Here is an 18,585-nt window from a genome sequence, read left to right on the forward strand (position 1 = left end):
TCATTGTCTCTCCCTCCGGTTTCCTTCTTGAGCTTGTGGGTCAGGGCACCATGTTATCCGGTGCGCAGGGCTTGGGCTTGGTATGAGCAGAGGCTGAGCCTACCTAACAAACGCCACCACCCCCCTCCCCTGCCCTGCCACAGGGTGCACCCTTGTCATCACAGGTGTGCCCAGGGGCCTCGGCAGTGGCTCGGGCAGTTGTCGTCATCTTCCCTAACTGTAACAAGGGAGACACGTGAGACAACCTGGCCTGGGTGAGAGGGAAGAGGAGTAAGGGCTGAGTTGTACTTATTCAGAAGTCGTCTCTCAGATGCGTCTCACCATCCAAGAGAGCAAAACAGCTCTTGGGGTTTCAGATGAGCCCAAGAGTTCGAGGCTGCAGTGAGCTATGATTGTGCCACTGCACTGGAGCCCACCTCTGTCACCCAGGCTGGAGTGCAGTGGCACAATCATAGCTCACTGCAGCCTCAAACTCTTGGGTTCAAGCAATCCTCTCACATCAGCCTCCCAAGTATCTGAGACTAAGGTGTGCACCACCACACTTGGCTAATTTTTTGTGTAATTTTTATAAAGACAAGGTCTCACTATGTTGCCCAGACTGGTCTTGAACTCCTGGGCTAAAATGATCGTCCTGCCTAGGCCTCCCAGAGTGCTGGGATTACAGGCATGAGCCACTGCACCCAGCCCTGGGAAGGGTATCTTGCCCACAGCTGCAGTCATGGGTTTGGAGCCCAGGGCATTCATTTTGACCCCAAATTGAAGAGGGGTAACTTTTCCCAGCCCCACAAACCACAAACCTCAAACCTCACTCACTGCAGCATGATTACAGGACCCCTCTTCTCCCTTCCCTTGGCATCAGGGTACGACAGGTGGGAAGTGTGTATGGGGCAGGCTGTGTGGCCCCTGCAGGGTGGAGGTGCTATGGGTGTGTGATACTGTGAAATAGATATTTGGTCTTCATCCCGTTTCCTGGCATAACTCTTAAAATCCTTAAAATCTCCAAAGTGATGTCCTTTAATATATGATTGACTGATAGCTGGCAGCCCCTATGTAGCTTCTGGATGGGGGCTGGTCACCAAAGCAGAATTAAAGGGTTGGGACTTTCAGGCTTAGCCCCCAACCTCCAGGGAGGGAAGAGGGACTGAAGGTTAAGTTGATCACCAGTGTCCAATGGTTTAATCAACTGTGCCTACGTAAGGAAGCTTCTCTAAGAACCCAAAAGGGCAGGGTTTGGAGAGCTTCCAGAGAGCTGAACATGTGGAGGCTTACAGGAAGCCAAACAAGAGTGCATCCTTGTGCCCGGAGGGTGGCGCACCACACTCCATGGGGACATCACTTCCGGGGCTCTGGACCCTTTCAGACCTCACCCTATGTATGTCTTCATGGCTGGTTATTTGTATCCTTTATAATATTCCCTGTAGTAAACTGGTAAGTGTGTTTCCTTGAGTTCTATGAGCTGCTCTAGCAAACTAGTTGAACCCAAACCCAAGAAGGGGGTCATGCGAAGCCCAATTTATAGCTGGTCAGTAAGAACTACAGGAAAAACCACCTGGGACTTAACAATTGGCATCAGAAGTGGAGGCAATGACCGGGCACCATGGTACACACCTGTAATCCCAGCACTTTCAGAGGTGAGGCAGAAGGATCCCTTGAGGCCAAGAGTTCAAGACCAACCTGGGCAACATAGTGAGACCCTGTCTCTATTTAAAAACAAAACAAAACAAAAAAGCATTTTTGTAAAGAAGTAGAGTACAGTCCTGGGGAATGAGCCCTCAACCTATGGGACCTGGCAGTATTTCCAATTAGATAGCATCAGAATTGAATTGGAGGCCACCCAGCTGGTGTCTACTATAGAGCTGATTGCTTGCCTGGTGTGTGGGGGTTTTCCCACACACACACATTTGGTCACAGAAGTCTTCTGTGTTGATTGTTTTTGAGTGAGAAAATAGAAACACTTTGAAGGTGTTTTCCCCTCTCATGGTGGGATACAAAATGCGGGTATTAAGCTTTCCCAAGTGAAGCATCCACATCATCCTGGTTTCCCCATCCACAATGGTGCCTTCCCTTCCCTGGGGCACAGAGAACAGTGTGGCCCTGTTGTACTTCCACCTGGCCTCCATCACAGAGAGTTAGGGGCACTCACCCCCTGCACTGGGGCCCAGCTGGCAGTATGATTCTCCAGCACCAGGCTTCCCTTTGCTCAGCACATGCACATGGCTGGGCATTTGGACCTCTGCAACGCCTCCCTCAGTGTAGAAAAAGGCACCTCAGAGTGGGAACAACCTGAAGTAGAAAAATACTGATATGAAACCGGAAGCTCTTAGGCTAATTTCTCCCTCTTCCCTTCCTTCTTCCTCAAGTCCAGGCCATGCCTGGTTTGCATACTAACCAGAAGCCTTGCCCAACCCTGCCCCTGGGAAAATTAGGAGGGGCAGAAAGCTCTATGTGTGTGCAGAAAAGACTGGATCTACAGCCAGCTAGATACTGGGGCATTTGGCTTCAACTGTGGTGTCTCTGTTCTCCCATCTGAGCCCCACAAGCTCTGCCTTTAGAAGCTTCCATGTGTTTCCCTATGGGAGAAATAGTGTTGACTGCTGCAAATAAGTCTGAAGGCCACCCTATGAACAAAGAAATAGGACAGCTCTAATGTCCCTTATGAAACCAATCTCAAAAATTAGGAAAGAAGTGGGAACAGGAGTGGGGTGGGGTGCAGTGGCTCACGCCTCTAATCCCAGCACTTTGGGAGACTGAGGCAGGAAGATTGCTTGCCCAGGAGTTCAAGACCATGTACCTGTGGCCTAGCTACTCGGGAGGCTGAGGCAGGAGGAGTGCTTGAGCCTGGGAGGTCGAGGCTGCAGTAAGCTATGATGGTGCCGCTGCACTCCAGCCTGGCAACAGAGCAAGACTCTGTCTCAAAAAAAAAAAAAAAAAAAAAGCTGGAGCAATTGCAAACTGGCCCTCTCCCTGCTGGGAAGCAAAGAAAAACATTTGCTGGAAGTTGCATTCTGTTATTAAAAAGTAGCTGAGGCCCGGTGCGGTGGCTCACATCTGTAATCCCGGTACTTTGGGAGGCTGAGGTGGGAGGATCACTTGAGGCCAGGAGTTTGAGATCAGCCTGGGCAACATAGTGAGACCCCATCTCCATTTTTAAAAATATTTCAAAAATATATTTAAAAAACAAAAGACCAGCTGACATGCATGATTTGTATTGTGGACAATGTTGTCTCAGAAAGCAAAGGAAGCTGCAAGAGGAACTAATAAGTAAGCCTTAATTCTGACCAACAAAGAAGAATGGCTTGGTGATGTGGAAGTAACCAAACCTTGGGGAAAAGTAATAACATAGTCTGGAGGGAAATGCTGGTCTTAATGACATCTCCCACCAGAAATCCAGGATAGCAGATAAAGTCAGGAGGAAAGGTAGAGATGGTTCCATGACCTAAGACCCTAACATAGAGCACTGGCATCGCTAGAGCACCTATATGTGTCAGTACTGAGTGCCTTGCTCAAACATTTTATTTTTGTTTAATGTGGAGAAGGGGATTTTGTGTTTTTTGTTTTTTGTTTTTTTCTGAGACAGAGTCTCACTCTGTCACTCAGGCTAGAGTGCAGTGGTGCAATCTTGGCTCACTGCAACCTCCACCTCCTGGGTTCAAGCAATTCTTGTGCTTCAGCCTCCCAAGAAGCTGGGATTACAGGTGTGCACCACCACAACTGACTAATGTTTTTGTTTGTTTGTTTGTTTTTAGACAGAGTCTTGCTCTGTCACCCAGGCTGGAGTGCAGTGGCGCGATCTCGGCTCACTGCAACGTCCGCCACCCGGGTTCAAGCGATTCTCCTGCCTCAGTCTCCTGAGTAGCTGGGATTACAGGTGTGTGCTACCATGCCCGAGTAATTTTTGTATTTTTAGTAAAGACAGGGTTTCACCATGTTAGTCAGGCTGGTCTCGAACTCCTGACCTCATGATCTGCCCGCCTCAGCCTCCCAAAGTGCTAGGATTGCAGGCCTGAGCCACTGCACCTGGCACTGGCTAATGTTTTGTACTTTTAGTAGAAATGGGGTTTCACCATGTTGGCTGGGCTGGTCTGAAACTCCTGGCCTCAGGTAACCCACCCACCTTGGCCTCCCAAAGTGCTGGGATTACAGGTGTGAGCCACTGCACCCGGCTGTTTTTGTTTTGTTTTTTGAGACAGGGTCTCCCCCTGTTGCCCAGGCTGGAGTGTAGTGGCACAATCACAGCTCACTGCAGCCTTGACCCCCAGGCTCAAGTGATCCTCCCACCTCAACCTTCAAACAACATTTTAGAGGCATTTTCTCCTCTTACAGATGAGGCTATAGGTTCAGAGGCCAAGTCATGGAATTTAGAGAGCTGGGAATCAAACCCAAGTCAGTGTCACTCTAAACCTCGTGTTCTTTGGTATGACACTTTTTCCATTCAGAAGTAGTGATGGTGAGGCCAGGTGCAGTGGCTCACACATGTAATCCCAGCACTTTGGGAGGCTGAGGTGGGTGGATCACCTGAGGTCAGGAGTTTGACACCAGCCTGGCTAATATGGCAAAACCCTATCTCCACTAAAAATACAAAAATAAGCCGGGTGTGGTGGCTCACACCTGTAATCCCAGCACTTTGGGAGGCCGAGGCAGGGGGATCACGAGGTCAGCAGATCGAGACCATCCTGGCTAACACGGTGAAACCTATCTCTACTAAAAATACAAAAAAAAAAAATTAGCCTGGCATGGTGGCACACGTCTGTAGTCCCAGCTACTCAGGAGGCTGAGGCAGGAGAATCGCTTGAACCCAGGAGGTGGAGGTTGCAGTGAGCCGAGATTGCACCACTGCACTCTAGCCTGGACAACAGAGCGAGACTCCCTCTCAAAAAAAAAAAAAAAAATTAGCCAGGAATGGTGGTGGGCACCTGTAATCTCAGCTACTCGGGAGGCTGAGGCAGAAGAATCACTTGAACCTGGGAGGCACAGGTTGCAGTAAGCCGAGATGGCACCATCGCACTCCAGCCTGAGCAAGAGTGCGAGACTCTGTCTCAGATAAATAAATAAATAAATAAATAAATAAATAAATAAATAAAAGTAGTGGTGGTGGTGGTATAGAAACCCTCTAAAGCTAAACACATTTTCTGTAGCTTCTCATGTGAAATAAAAGGCTAAGTATCTGAGGAAACATTATTACCTAGTGAGCTCAGAGTTTAGTAGGAGTTTATAAAAACTGGAAACAGATGCCCACAACCAAGAAAAATATGTGAATTTTCTACACACATAATGATATGAGAAAGAACAAAATATAGAATGAGCTACAATGGGCATTCCTCCCCACCCCGCCACCAAATAGAAAAAAATACTAGGAACAACAAAAGTTGTGGTTATTGGAGCCATGGGTATTTACCTTTGTTGAGGGCTCACTGGTTGGAAGACAAGTGGCTGTGAATGAGCAGAGTCACTCAGCCCCAGGGCTCCCGTTGAGAGGGGCCTGTAATCCCAGCTACTCAGGCAGGAGAATCGCTTCAACCCGGGAGGTGGAGGTTGCTGTGAGCTACGATTGTGCCACTGCACTCCAGCCTGGGCAACAGAGTGAGACTGTCTCAAAAAAAAAAAAAAAAGAATAGGCTGGGCACGGTGGCTCACGCCTGTAATCCCAGCACTGTGGGAGGCCGAGGCGGGCAGATCACGAGGTCAGGAGTTCAAGACCACCCTGACCAACATGGTGAAACCCTGTCTCTACTAACAATACAAAAATTAGCCGGGTGTGGTGGCAGGCGCCTGTAATCCCAGGTACTCGGGAGGCTGAGGCAGGAGAATCACTTGAAACCGGAAAGCGGAGGTTGCAGTGAGCCGAGATGGTGCCACCGCACTCCAGCCTGGGCAACAGAGCGAGACTCTGTCTCAAAAAAAATAATAATAATAATAATTAAAAAGAAAAATAAAAATAAAATAAGTAAAAGGAAAAATTATTGATACCCCCTACAAATCTGCTCCTCTCTCAGTGTGCCCCACATCACTAAAGGACAATTCCATTCTTTTTATGCCAAAACCCCCTCTTTTCTCACATCCTACAGCTAATCCTCAGCAAGTCTTGTTACTTCTATCTTTAAATCTATCTAGAATTGCGATTACTTCCCACCATCTTCATCATCCACTAGCACCCAAGCCTCAGCCGCTGTCTATTGGACTCCTGGTCTCCCTCCTTCCTCCTAGGTCCTTGCATTCGATAGTCTTTACACAGCAGCCAAATGGATCCTTTTTTGTTTGTTTGAGACGGTCTCGCTCTGTTGCCCAGGCCGGAGTACAGTGGCACAATCTAGGCTCACTGCAATCTTCACCTCCTGGGCTCATGCAATTCTCTGACCTCAGACTCCTGAGTAGCTGGGAATATAGGTGCATGCCACCACACCCAACTAATCTTTGCATCTTTTGTAGAGAAGGGGTTTTACCATGTTACCCAGGCTGGTCTCGAACTCATGGGCTCAAGCAATCCTCCTGCCTCAGCCTTTCAAAGTGCTGGGATTACAGGCATGCAGCCCAAATGGATCCGTTTAAGATGCATTATACCCCAGCCTGGACAACATAGCAAGACCTTGTCTCTAAAGAAAAAAAAAATCTAAAAAATAAAAATTTAGGCTGGGCATGGTGGCAGCCTAATCCCATAACCCCAACACTTTGAGAGGTCAATGTGGGCAGGTCACTTGAGCACAGGAGTTGGATACCATCCTGGGCAACGTGGTGAAACCCATCTCTACAAAAAAATGCAAAAATTAGCTGGACATGGTGGCAGGTGCCTGTAGTCCTAGCTACTCAGGAGGCTAAGGTGGGAGGATCGCTTGAGCCCAGGAGTTTGAGGCCGCAGTGAGCTATGATCACGCCACTGCACACCACCCTGAGTAACAGAGTGAGAGCCTCTCTCAAAAAAAAAAAAAAAAAAAAGATACATTATACAATTTTCACTCCACTGCTCAGAACTCTCTAACGGCTTTCCATCTTGATCAGAACAAAACCAAAAGTTATTACTTTATTCCACCTACCAACCTTCTTGCTGTTCCTCAAATATGCCAAACACTTGTAACAGAGCTTGGCCCTACTGTTCCCTCCACCTGGAACGCTCTTCCTCCAGATATTCCCCATGACTCACTCCCTCACTTTTTCAAGTCATTGTTTAATTGTTACCTTATCAGAGAGTCCTGCTTTGACTGATACCTAGAAAATCCTTGTCACTCTCAATCCCTTACCTACTTAATTTTTCTTTGTAGCACTTATTACCAACTGATATATATCTGTTTGAGTTTTGTCTGCAAGCAGCGATGTTGTTTAATGGAGTAGGCTCTCACTATTTATTGGTAAATGAATGGAATAAATTTGTGGTGCATCTGCTCTGGGCTAGGCATTGTGCTAGGGCTGGGTGCAGAAACAGATGATCATTAGGATGAAAATTAGTGTAACATGCAATGAAGAAGTTTCTTTCTTTTTTTTTTTTTGAGATGGAGTCTCACTTTGTTTTCCAGGCTGGAGTGCAGTGGCGTGATCTTGGCTCACTGCAACCTCCACCTCCCAGATTCAAACGATTCTCCTGCCTCAGCCTCCCTAGTAGCTGGGACTACAGGCACCCACCACCACACCCTGCTAATTTTTGTACTTTTAGTAGGGACAGGGTTTCACCATGTTGGCCAGGCTGGTCTCGAACTCCTGACCTCAAGTGATCCACCCGCCTTGGCCTCCCAAAGTGCTGGGATTACAGGTGTGAGTCACTGTGCCCAGCCTAACAAAGAGGTTTCTTAAGCCCAGATAGATGAGGCTCTAGCAAATGACAAGCTATTTTGAGTTAGTTTAAATCTCCAGGCTAACATGCATTAGGAATTGTTGAATCTGACAGAGGGGCACACGAGGGCTCATTATACTATTCTCTCCACTCTTCTTTTTTTTGAGACAGCGTCTGTCTGTCACCTAAGCTGGATGGAGTGCAGTGGCACGAACATGGCTCACAGCAGCCTCAACTTCCTGGGCTCAAGCAATCCTCCCACCTTAGCCTTCTGAGTAGCTGGGACTACAGGCACTCACCATCACATGTGGCTAACTTAAGTAGACATGAGGTCTCCCTATGTTGCCCAGGCTGTTCTCAAACTCCTGAGGTCAAGTGATCTGCCTGCCTCGGCCTCCCAAAGTGAAAATCTTTGTATGTTTGAAATGTTCTCTAATAAAGGTCTTCTTTTGTTAATCTTTAGATAAATTACAGCTTAGACTCTTGTAACTAAAATAGCTCAACCCTTAGGGGTGCTTTTAGAGATGTTGTGGAGACTCAAATAATCCGTGCTGATTTTGGTGGCAATTTGTGAGCACTTTGAAAGGACAGATGTGATCAATGGTAACCAGCACGGGTTTACTAAGCTAGAGTATACCAAGCTGAATTTACTCCATTTTACATTTTATTTTTAAATTTTTATTTATTTATTTAGAGACCTAGTTATGAGACAGGCTAATTTTTGTATTTTTTGAGATAGGGTTTCACCATGTTGCCAAGGCTGGTCTCGAACTCCTGGGCTCAAGTGATCCACCAGCCTTGGCTTCCCGAAGTGCTGAGATTACAGGTGTGAGCCACCATGCCCGGCCTTAGTCCATTTTAATTTAGGGTTAGGAATCTGACTTACCAGAGAAACGTAGTAGACAACATATCTGGATTTCAGCAAATTGTTTGGCAGAATCTTATGATATTTGTTTGAGAGGCCAACAGTAAGGTGGAAAGGGCTGCTTTGTTTTATATAAATTTAGGGGAAGGAGCTTCATCCTGGAGTCAACAGATTGGGTTTGAATCCTGGCTCTGTCCCTTTCTAGCTGTGTGTTTGGTTGTTACTCCACCTCTCTGAGCCTTAATTTCTTCATCAGTAAAGGTAATATTCACCTCCTAGGGTTGTTGGGAGGGAGAATAAGAACTTCTAAAGTACCCGAACCTAGCATCTGGGACACTATATTTGCAGGCAAGTTGAAGGGGGGTGGGGAAGTAATAGGAAACAGCCCAAATCGAGAGCCATAATAGTCTCTCTTTACTTAGTGCCAGTGCAGGCCTGTGATTCTGTTCTTAAAAACGTTTGAGGCAAGTGCAGGAAAGACCCGAGATAGCCTGTGTTCTACCATAAGCCTAAGGGAGGAGGACTCCAGGCATGGAGATTACTCATGGCACCTCCTAAGGAGAAACGCTACTGACCAGAGAGAGGTCCAGTCATGTACTCGGTGCTTGGTGAATTTCTGTCCTGACCTCGCTGCTTCTAGAAGTGTTCAGGTGGAAATTGGAAGGTCTATAAGAGCAAATTCGGCAGGACACAGTGGCTCACGTCTGTAATCCAAGCATTTTGGAAGGCCAAAGTAGGAGGACCATTTAAGCCCAGGAGTTTAAGACCAGCCTAGGCAACGTAGTGAGATCCATCTCCACTAAAAATTTTTAAATTCGCCAGGTATGGTGGTGTGCACCTGTAGTCCCAGCTACTCAGGAGAGTCAGAGAATCGGCGCACCCCGGAGTTCGAGGTTGCAGTGAGCCATGATCGCACCACTGTACTCCAGCCTGGGTGACAGAGCGAGACACCGTCTCAAAAACATAAATAAATAAATAAATAAATAGGCCGTGCGCAGTGGCTCACGACTGTAATCCCAACATTTTGGAAGGCGGAGGTCAGCGGATCACCTGAGGTCAGGAGTTCGGGACCAGCCTGACCAACATGGTGAAACCCCCAACTCTACTAAAAATACATAAATTAGCCGGGCGTGGTGGTGGCCGCCTGTAATCCCAGCTACTCGGTAGGCTGCAGCAGGAGAATGGTTTGAACCCGGGAGGCAGAGGTTGCAGTGAGCCAAAATCGCCTCACTGCATTCCGGCCTGAGACTAAAAAAAAGAGGCGATTTCCCACATCGGTGGAAATTTGAGCTGTTTAAACTCTGGATGCCTTTTTCAGTTCTAATATTCCAGATCTCCGTGGTGGATAAACACTTCATTTTCCTTCTCCTGAGCAGAGCTCCTGAGCCCTGGCCCGCTGGGAACCTGTCACTTCTAAAAAAGTTCGAGGTCCGGACTGTCTCTCCCGGAGCCCTGAGGCTGATGAGATGGAGCGAGAGAGGGGCCTGGGCCGAATGGAGTCTACTCGCGGCCCCAGGGAGGCCGCCAGAGGGCGCCCGGGACCGACCGCAAGAACAACTTCCTTCCTCTTCCGCTAACTTCCCGGCAGCGCGCCGCTCAGGGTGGGGGCCCCGAGGGTTGGGGCCGTCTGCTTCCCCCGGGGGTTCCCCCGCTGCAGAGAAAGCCAAGCGTTAGGCGCAGCCAAAGCCGAGCGGCAGCGGAAGCTCCGGGCCCGGGGTGGAGCTGGGTCAGCGGGTGCCTTCTCGGCGGTCCCCTGGCCGGCCGAACTCGCGCCTGGTGGCCTGTCACCCCGCTCCCCTCCCTGACTGAGCCTGTCCCCTCTCAGGGGCGCACCCGAGTCGCTCCGGGTTGGCTGCGCCAGTCCAGAGTTAAACTTTCAGCCAATGAAAAAGGGCGTGAGGCGTGACGCACGGAAACGTCATGGGAATTCCCCCCTCCGGGGGGCCGAGAAGGGGCTTTCCCGGCCCCGAGCCCTGCTGGCCGGCGAGGTGTCGCGACCGGTCCCAGGTGGGTCGGGCGCGGAGAGAAGCCGCAACCAGAGCCGCCGCCACGGTGAGTGGCTGGATTCAGACCCCTGGGTGGCCGGGACAAGAGAAAAGCGGGAGGAGGGCCTTTAGCGGACAGCGCCTGGGGCTGGAGAGCAGCAGCTGCACACAGCCGGAAAGGGCGTGCAGGCGACGACACTCGGATCCACATCGACATCCTTGTACAAAGATACGCGGACCCGTACGTATACCTGTACGTGTGCTGGCGCACACACGGCAGCGTCCGTGCAGTCGCACTCGCACACACATGCACACGGAGACGTGCCCACCGGTGCACTGGTGCCTGCACCCGCACCCTTCACGCACAAACTCAAAGATACGCTCACCCGTGTCTGTACATCAAGACAGGCGCTGACACACACCCACACTGAGCAGCTCGGGATTCACCTATCTACACACTTGCTCGCTTGCACACTCATGTCGACGCCATGGACACACAACATGCAACCAAGCACTACAGCCGAAACACACTTGTGGAGCTGTGATGGAGACACACGCTTGTATTGGGTGGGTGGGGAGCGTGCAGAGGTCTCCCTGTCGCCTGCGCGCCCAGAGCCGGTGCGGTGTGGGACCAGCTGCTGTTGCGAGGTTTGGGAGAGAGAGAAAAGAGCCCATTCCGAGGAGGAGACACTTTTCCCGCGGCCCCAGAATCGCGTTCTCGGGGCAGAACCCCGGGGCCTCCCACAGGAAAGAGCCCCCGCCTACAGGCTGTTCGAAGGGGAGGCCGTCCGACAGCAGGAATGTCCCCCCAAAAGCCCCCGGGGTTTATCAGCCGTGGCCTCCCTCCTAGCAGAAAATCCCAAGGTTGCTCCAGACCGGGGGAGGGGAGCGGGAGGCTGACTTGGCCCCAGACTGCCAGCCTCCTCCCGGCCGTGAAGGACCCTCCTGTTCCCTGCCCTGGAGGGAGGAGGGGGCTTAACCCCCACCGGGGCTTCCCTGATTCTCCTAGCCCTCTGCCCGCTGAAAAGCAGCGGGAGCCCGTAGACTGGCGAGGGCCTCCCGCCCCTCCCGTCGCGAGGGCGGGGCCAGTGGCGTCATTTCCAGGCCCGCCCCCTCCGGCCCCGCCTCCCCTTGGTATTTTCGGGACTTTCCTAAGCTGCTCTAACTTTCCTGCCCCTTCCCCGGCCAAGCCCAACTCCGGATCTCGCTCTCCACCGGATCTCACCCGCCACACCCGGACGGGCGGCTGGAGGAGGTCGGACCCTCCCCCAAATCTGGGCCCCCATCTCCCGCCCACCCCCATTTAGATCTGACCCCCTCCCCCACGCCACTCCTCCCAACTTTAGGCGGGCGCCTAAAATTCTGGGAAGCAGAACCTGGCCGGAGCCACTAGACAGAGCCGGGCCTAGCCCAGAGACATGGAGAGTTGCTACAACCCAGTGAGTCACGCCGCCTGCCCCTGCACAGGCCGGCCGCCCCTCGTGTCTGTCCACCTGTCTGCCCGAGCCACCTCTGCTGCCTTACACCTGCATGCTCGCAAGTGCTCTCAGCCTGCCAGTCTGTCCATCTGTCTGCAACTCTGCCTCCAAAAGGAGCTTTCTCTTGGGTCTGAGGAGGAGGGGGAGTGAGCACTGAGGACTTAGGGATGGAAGGTGGGGCTGTGGGGGGCGCTGAGAGTCGGATGCCACCCCCAGTCTGTCTCCAAACCAGGGTCTGGATGGTATTATTGAATATGATGATTTCAAATTAAACTCCTCCATTGTGGAACACAAGGAGCCAGCCCCAGAAACAGGTCAGCAAGTTCACTAACCTCCTCTAGTCCTAAAGGCGGGGGGAGGGAGAGCATGTGCCCTCTCTCTGGGGGAGGGACTGGGAGATCGTGGCTCAGCAAGGTCTCTCTGTCCCCAGCTGATGGCCCCTACCTGGTGATCGTGGAACAGCCTAAGCAGGTGAGTGAGCAAAAGGGAGGGTGTGGAATGGCTTCAGCTTTGGGGACAAATGGGGTAGTGGTAGCTGGCTGGCCATGGAGGAGCCATTGCCCAAGGAGGCCACAGGGGATTGGATGGTCACTGCTGCTGATCAGAGTGCTGTAGTTGTGGTTCAGGGCTACTACCAGGCACTGCGGTCACTGCTGGCCTGGGTGGTCTTCCCTGATCACAATGCTGCTCTGCCCTTGGACCTTCAGAGAGGCTTCCGATTTCGATATGGCTGTGAAGGCCCCTCCCATGGAGGATTGCCCGGTGCCTCCAGTGAGAAGGGCCGAAAGACCTATCCCACTGTCAAGGTGAGCCAGGATGGTGCTGGAGGGTGGGCTAAGTGGACAGCATGCCCAAGGCCCTGACTGACAGTCCCTGCCTCTCCTAGATCTGTAACTACGAGGGACCAGCCAAGATCGAGGTCGACCTGGTAACACACAGTGACCCACCTCGTGCTCATGCCCACAGTCTGGTGGGCAAGCAATGCTCGGAGCTGGGGATCTGCGCCGTTTCTGTGGGGCCCAAGGACATGACTGCCCAGTAGGTGCCCTCTACGCCTGGCCCCCACTGGTATGCCCCTCTCTGCCAGTCCCAGGCCCCAGCCCACCTCCATGAGCTTAGCATCTAACCAAGGGGAAAGATGTAGGTTGGCCCCAAGCCCAAGGGCCCAAGTAGAAACTCCAATGGCTTCCTTGAAGTAGGGCTGAGCTGAGCCCTGGCAATGGGAAAGGTGCCTCAGGAAGAAAGAACTGCATGGCCAAAGGCCTCCGATTCTCCCTTCTCAGATTTAACAACCTGGGTGTCCTGCATGTGACTAAGAAGAACATGATGGGGACTATGATACAAAAACTTCAGAGGCAGCTGCTCCGCTCTAGGCCCCAGGGCCTTACGGGTATGGATGCAGGGGGTGGGGAGGTCATGGGAGGTGCTCATGGAAGGAGCAAGGAGGGAGAAGCCCAGGGGTCACACATGTACCCACTGCCCAGAGGCTGAGCAGCGGGAGCTGGAGCAAGAGGCCAAAGAACTGAAGAAGGTGATGGATCTGAGTATAGTGCGGCTGCGCTTCTCTGCCTTCCTTCGAGCCAGTGATGGCTCCTTCTCCCTGCCCCTGAAGCCAGTCATCTCCCAGCCCATCCATGACAGCAGTGAGTATCCTGATTGCCTGGGGTGCCAGGCCTGGTGGCAGAGGTGGCATGAGGGGTGACCTCAAGCTGTGCAGTCAAACAGGCCCAGGTTTCAGAACCTGGCCCTGCCACATACGAGCTGAGTGATCCTGAGCAAGTCATTTCTCCCCCTGAAGCTTCTGTCTTTAGTAAATGCGTATATTGGGTGTTTCCTGCAGCTCCAGAGGTTGCTGAGATAAGGAATACAAAGCACCCAGCTCCTTAAATGTGGCCTTGGCTATTGCATCATCTCAACTAATCCATATCCCACCCCATAGAATCTCCGGGAGCATCAAACCTGAAGATTTCTCGAATGGACAAGACAGCAGGCTCTGTGCGGGGTGGAGATGAAGTTTATCTGCTTTGTGACAAGGTGCAGAAAGGTGAGACTGGAGCCCATGCTGGGCGCCAAGGACATCAAGTATAAGACTGGGGCCAGGGAAGCTCTAGGGTAAATGGCCCCGGAGATTCCACCGGGAGCTGTGGCCAAGCTTCTGTTTTCCTTGTAGATGACATTGAGGTTCGGTTCTATGAGGATGATGAGAATGGATGGCAGGCCTTTGGGGACTTCTCTCCCACAGATGTGCATAAACAGGTACCCAGGGCTAGGGCCCCGGCTGGGGGCTAAATTAGGCTAAGGACTCACTGACACCCTGTGTCTCCCTGCATCCCCCAGTATGCCATTGTGTTCCGGACACCCCCCTACCACAAGATGAAGATTGAGCGGCCGGTAACAGTGTTCCTACAACTGAAACGCAAGCGAGGAGGGGACGTGTCTGATTCCAAACAGTTCACCTATTACCCTCTGGTGGAAGGTGGAGCTGGGCTGAGGACCTCAGGGGGCTGGTGGGGGGCCAGGCTGGGCTAGAAGAAGGTCCCAAGAGCTAGATGTGGGGATGCATGAGCCAAGTCAGAAGTGCGAGGGTCCCAGGAGGTGCTTCCTAGGAGCCAGCCTGAGGGCTCTTCTGGGAAGGGCCCCTGAGGCATGACACAATAATTGGGCTCAATCTCATTTTCCTCTGCCCCCAGACAAGGAAGAGGTGCAGCGGAAGCGGAGGAAGGCCTTACCCACCTTCTCCCAGCCCTTCGGGGGTGGCTCCCACATGGGTGGAGGCTCTGGGGGTGCAGCCGGGGGCTACGGAGGAGCTGGAGGAGGTGAGGGGGTACTGATGGAGGGAGGGGTAAAGGTAAGAGAAGCTGTGGAGGAAAAAAATCCGGGAGAGGCCGGGCGTGGTGGCTCACGCCTGTAATCCAGCCCTGTGGGAGGCCAAGGCAGGCGGATTACCTGAGATCAGGAGTTCAAGACCAGCCTGGCCAACAGCGTGGAACCTCGTCTCTACTAAAAATACAAACATTAGCTGAGCATGGTGGCAGGCGCCTGTAATCCCAGCTACTCGGGAGGCTGAGGCAGGAGAATCGCTTGAACCCTGGGAGACAGAGGTTGCAGTGAGCCGAGATCGCGCCACTGCACTCCAGGCTGGGCAATAAGAGCGAAACTCCGTCTCAAAAAAAAAAAAAAAAAAAAAAAAAAAATCTATGAGAGTCGTGGCTGGTGCCCGCTTCCCACAGCCCTGCCTGTATCTACAGGTGGCAGCCTCGGTTTCTTCCCCTCCTCCCTGGCCTACAGCCCCTACCAGTCCGGCGCGGGCCCCATGGGCTGCTACCCGGGAGGCGGGGGCGGGGCGCAGATGGCCGCCACCGTGCCCAGCAGGGACTCCGGGGAGGAAGCCGCGGAGCCGAGCGCCCCCTCCAGGACCCCCCAATGCGAGCCGCAGGCCCCGGAGATGCTGCAGCGAGGTATGGACTCCGGGGCACGGGCGGTTGGGGCGCCGGGGCTGAGGACCCAACCCCGACCCACGCCCTCTGTCGCCCCCAGCCCGAGAGTACAACGCGCGCCTGTTTGGCCTGGCGCAGCGCAGCGCCCGAGCCCTACTCGACTACGGCGTCACCGCGGACGCGCGCGCGCTGCTGGCGGGACAGCGCCACCTGCTGACGGCGCAGGACGAGAACGGAGACACGTAGGCAACAGAGGGCCTGGCGGACGCAGCGCGGGGTGGGGGCAGGAAAGGGACCGGCACGGAGCCGGGCTCCGCAGTTTTCGGACACGCCAGGCTTCAAGTCCGGCCTCGGTGTTCACCAGATCTGTTCAAGCTGTTTGGTCTCTCCAAACTTCAGTTTTGTCGACGGTGCAAGGGGTACAGTTATAGCACTTACCTACCTCAAAAGGTGCTGCGAAACGTTAAGTGCAGGCACAGCGATGCCCTGGGCCACGTGCTGGGTTCCATGGGCCCCAGCGAGGGAGACTATGAGGGCGGTGGGGCTTTGAGAGCGAAGGATGCTCTGAGTGGCTGGGCCAGACTCTCGCTCCCCAACCCCCAGACCACTGCACCTGGCCATCATCCACGGGCAGACCAGTGTCATTGAGCAGATAGCCTATGTCATCCACCACGCCCAGGACCTCGGCGTCGTCAACCTCACCAACCACCTGCACCAGGTGCGGGGGCGCCTACTGGGGAGGTGGGAGGGGTTGGAAGGCAAGTGGGTCTCGGGCCTGGCTCACCCTGCTTTCATCCCCAGACGCCCCTGCACCTGGCGGTGATCACCGGGCAGACGAGTGTGGTGAGCTTTCTGCTGCGGGTGGGTGCAGACCCAGCTCTGCTGGATCGGCATGGAGACTCAGCCATGCATCTGGCGCTGCGGGCAGGCGCTGGTGCCCCTGAGCTGCTGCGTGCACTGCTTCAGAGTGGAGCTCCTGCTGTGCCCCAGCTGTTGCATATGCCTGACTTTGAGGGTGAGCTCCCCATCTCACCTGACTAAGGGGGCAGGCGGGGACCAGGGAGGGTATCTGGCCAGTGCCCAGAATGGACTATGAGGTGTCGAGGTTGAATGGTCAGGGCTGGCCCAGGAGCTGCCTTAAGGGTCACAGCTGCAGGTTGAGCATCCTGCATCCTTAGGACTGTATCCGGTACACCTGGCGGTCCGAGCCCGAAGCCCCGAGTGCCTGGATCTGCTGGTGGACAGTGGGGCTGAAGTGGAGGCCACAGAGCGGCAGGGGGGACGAACAGCCTTGCATCTAGCCACAGAGATGGAGGAGCTGGGGTTGGTCACCCATCTGGTCACCAAGGTGAGACTGAGGATTGTGGAAGGAGTGGGGCCAAGGGTGGTGGAGGGGCCAAAGATGGTGAAGAGGGGGGCTGGCCAAGGGGACCGTGCTATGGTGTCAACCCTCGCTGCTCGCACCCCCAGCTCCGGGCCAACGTGAACGCTCGCACCTTTGCGGGAAACACACCCCTGCACCTGGCCGCTGGACTGGGGTACCCGACCCTCACCCGCCTCCTTCTGAAGGCTGGTCAGTCTCACCCTCAGGGGCACTTGAACAGGGTGGGGGGAAGGGAGAGAGGTGCCTCCCAGTCCCCCCACTTTGCAGTCCTTAATGTAGGCCCCCACCATACCTCCCCATGACGGCCTCCCTCTCCCAGGTGCTGACATCCATGCTGAAAACGAGGAGCCCCTGTGCCCACTGCCTTCACCCCCTACCTCTGATAGCGACTCGGACTCTGAAGGACCTGAGAAGGACACCCGAAGCAGCTTCCGGGGCCACACGCCTCTTGACCTCACTTGCAGCACCAAGGTGAGGCCAGCCTGGGACTAGAAGTGCTCTGAGTGACGGGGTCCAGAGTATCTGGACTTAAAGACACGGGCTTGAGGTCGAGGTGGGAGGTAGTCAGAACTGCCACTGTCTCCCCAGGTGAAGACCTTGCTGCTAAATGCCGCTCAGAACACCATGGAGCCACCCCTGACCCCGCCCAGCCCAGCAGGTGAGAAGCATCAAGCATCCCCAGCCTGACTCCTCTGACTCCTCACAGAGGTCTCTTCTCCTTCAGGACCTCTGAAGGAGGCCTCCCTTTCTCTACCTTCGGCCCCGTCCATCACCCCCTCATGGTCCTGTCTGTCGCTTACGTTGGGAGAAAGGCAGTGTTCAGGTGTCCATGTCCCCACCCAACTCTGGAGGTAAATGACATGTCTATATGTGTGTCCCCCTCAGGGCCAGGACTGTCACTTGGTGATACAGCTCTGCAGAACCTGGAGCAGCTGCTAGACGGGCCAGAAGCCCAGGGCAGCTGGGCAGAGCTGGCAGAGCGTCTGGGGCTGCGCAGCCTGGTGGACACGTACCGACAGACGGCCTCGCCCAGCGGCAGCCTCCTGCGCAGCTATGAGGTAGGTTGGCCTGTGCCCTGCCCCCTCCCCAGTCTCCTTTTCCAATCTGAGTCCAGGTGCCTCCTTGGCCCCAGGGCTCCCCAGCACATGCCCTAACCATGACTCAGACCTCATCCCTCTGTTTTCTCAGCTGGCTGGCGGGGACCTGGCAGGTCTACTGGAGGCCCTGTCTGACATGGGCCTAGAGGAGGGAGTGAGGCTGCTGAGGGGTCCAGAGACCCGAGACAAGCTGCCCAGCACAGGTAAAGGGGCCTCCCTGGAAGGTGGATCTGGACTTGGAGGGCGGGAGGCCTGAGGCCTTGACTATCCCATTCCTGTCCCCATTTACCCCCAGCAGAGGTGAAGGAAGACAGTGCGTATGGGAGCCAGTCAGTGGAGCAGGAGGCAGAGAAGCTGGGCCCACCCCCTGAGCCACCAGGAGGGCTCTGCCACGGGCACCCCCAGCCTCAGGTGCACTGACCTGCTACCTGCCCCCAGCCCCCTTCCCGGACCCCCTGTACAGCGTCCCCACCTATTTCAAATCTTATTTAACACCCCACACCCACCCCTCAGTTGGGACAAATAAAGGATTCTCATGGGAAGGGGAGGACCCCTCCTTCCCAACTTATGGCAGCCCCTG

General features: G+C 53.9%; 1 protein-coding gene across 4 annotated transcripts; it reads left to right on the plus strand.

Annotated features, from left to right (window-relative positions):
• Positions 1-10,582: 10,582 nt before the first annotated feature.
• NFKB2 (nuclear factor kappa B subunit 2) lies at positions 10,583-18,573 on the plus strand. Of its 4 annotated transcripts, none has more exons than XM_063670200.1 (23): positions 10,966-11,864; positions 11,956-12,048; positions 12,304-12,401; positions 12,518-12,558; positions 12,795-12,893; positions 12,974-13,125; positions 13,371-13,477; positions 13,572-13,730; positions 14,027-14,131; positions 14,258-14,343; positions 14,425-14,563; positions 14,778-14,903; positions 15,336-15,545; positions 15,625-15,766; positions 16,128-16,242; positions 16,326-16,539; positions 16,703-16,872; positions 16,995-17,097; positions 17,228-17,379; positions 17,497-17,566; positions 17,794-17,966; positions 18,097-18,208; positions 18,301-18,573. In XM_063670200.1, exons 1-23 carry the CDS (start codon positions 11,410-11,412, stop codon positions 18,423-18,425), a joined length of 3,246 nt encoding a protein of 1,081 aa, XP_063526270.1. In that variant the 5' UTR covers positions 10,966-11,409; the 3' UTR covers positions 18,426-18,573. The 4 variants fall into 4 exon arrangements, with proteins under 4 accessions (XP_063526272.1, XP_063526273.1, XP_063526270.1 ...); XM_063670201.1 differs by having other exon boundaries at positions 10,968-11,864; positions 18,304-18,573; XM_063670202.1 differs by having other exon boundaries at positions 10,583-12,048; positions 12,320-12,401.
• Positions 18,574-18,585: the final 12 nt, after the last annotated feature.

The sequence above is a fragment of the Pongo pygmaeus genome, chromosome 8 (assembly GCF_028885625.2).
Source record: "Pongo pygmaeus isolate AG05252 chromosome 8, NHGRI_mPonPyg2-v2.0_pri, whole genome shotgun sequence".
In the NCBI taxonomy this organism is placed as follows: domain Eukaryota; kingdom Metazoa; phylum Chordata; class Mammalia; order Primates; family Hominidae; genus Pongo; species Pongo pygmaeus.

What these genes read in the sequence shown, in the direction of transcription:
- NFKB2 (XM_063670200.1), top strand. Translation starts at nt 11,410, where the DNA reads ATGTCCCCCCAAAAGCCCCCGGGGTTTATCAGCCGTGGCCTCCCTCCT. An exon ending in TCGTGGAACAGCCTAAGCAG is followed by an intron (nt 12,559 to 12,794) that starts GTGAGTGAGCAA and finishes TTGGACCTTCAG; the next exon opens with AGAGGCTTCCGATTTCGATA. An exon ending in AGACAAGCTGCCCAGCACAG is followed by an intron (nt 18,209 to 18,300) that starts GTAAAGGGGCCT and finishes ATTTACCCCCAG; the next exon opens with CAGAGGTGAAGGAAGACAGT.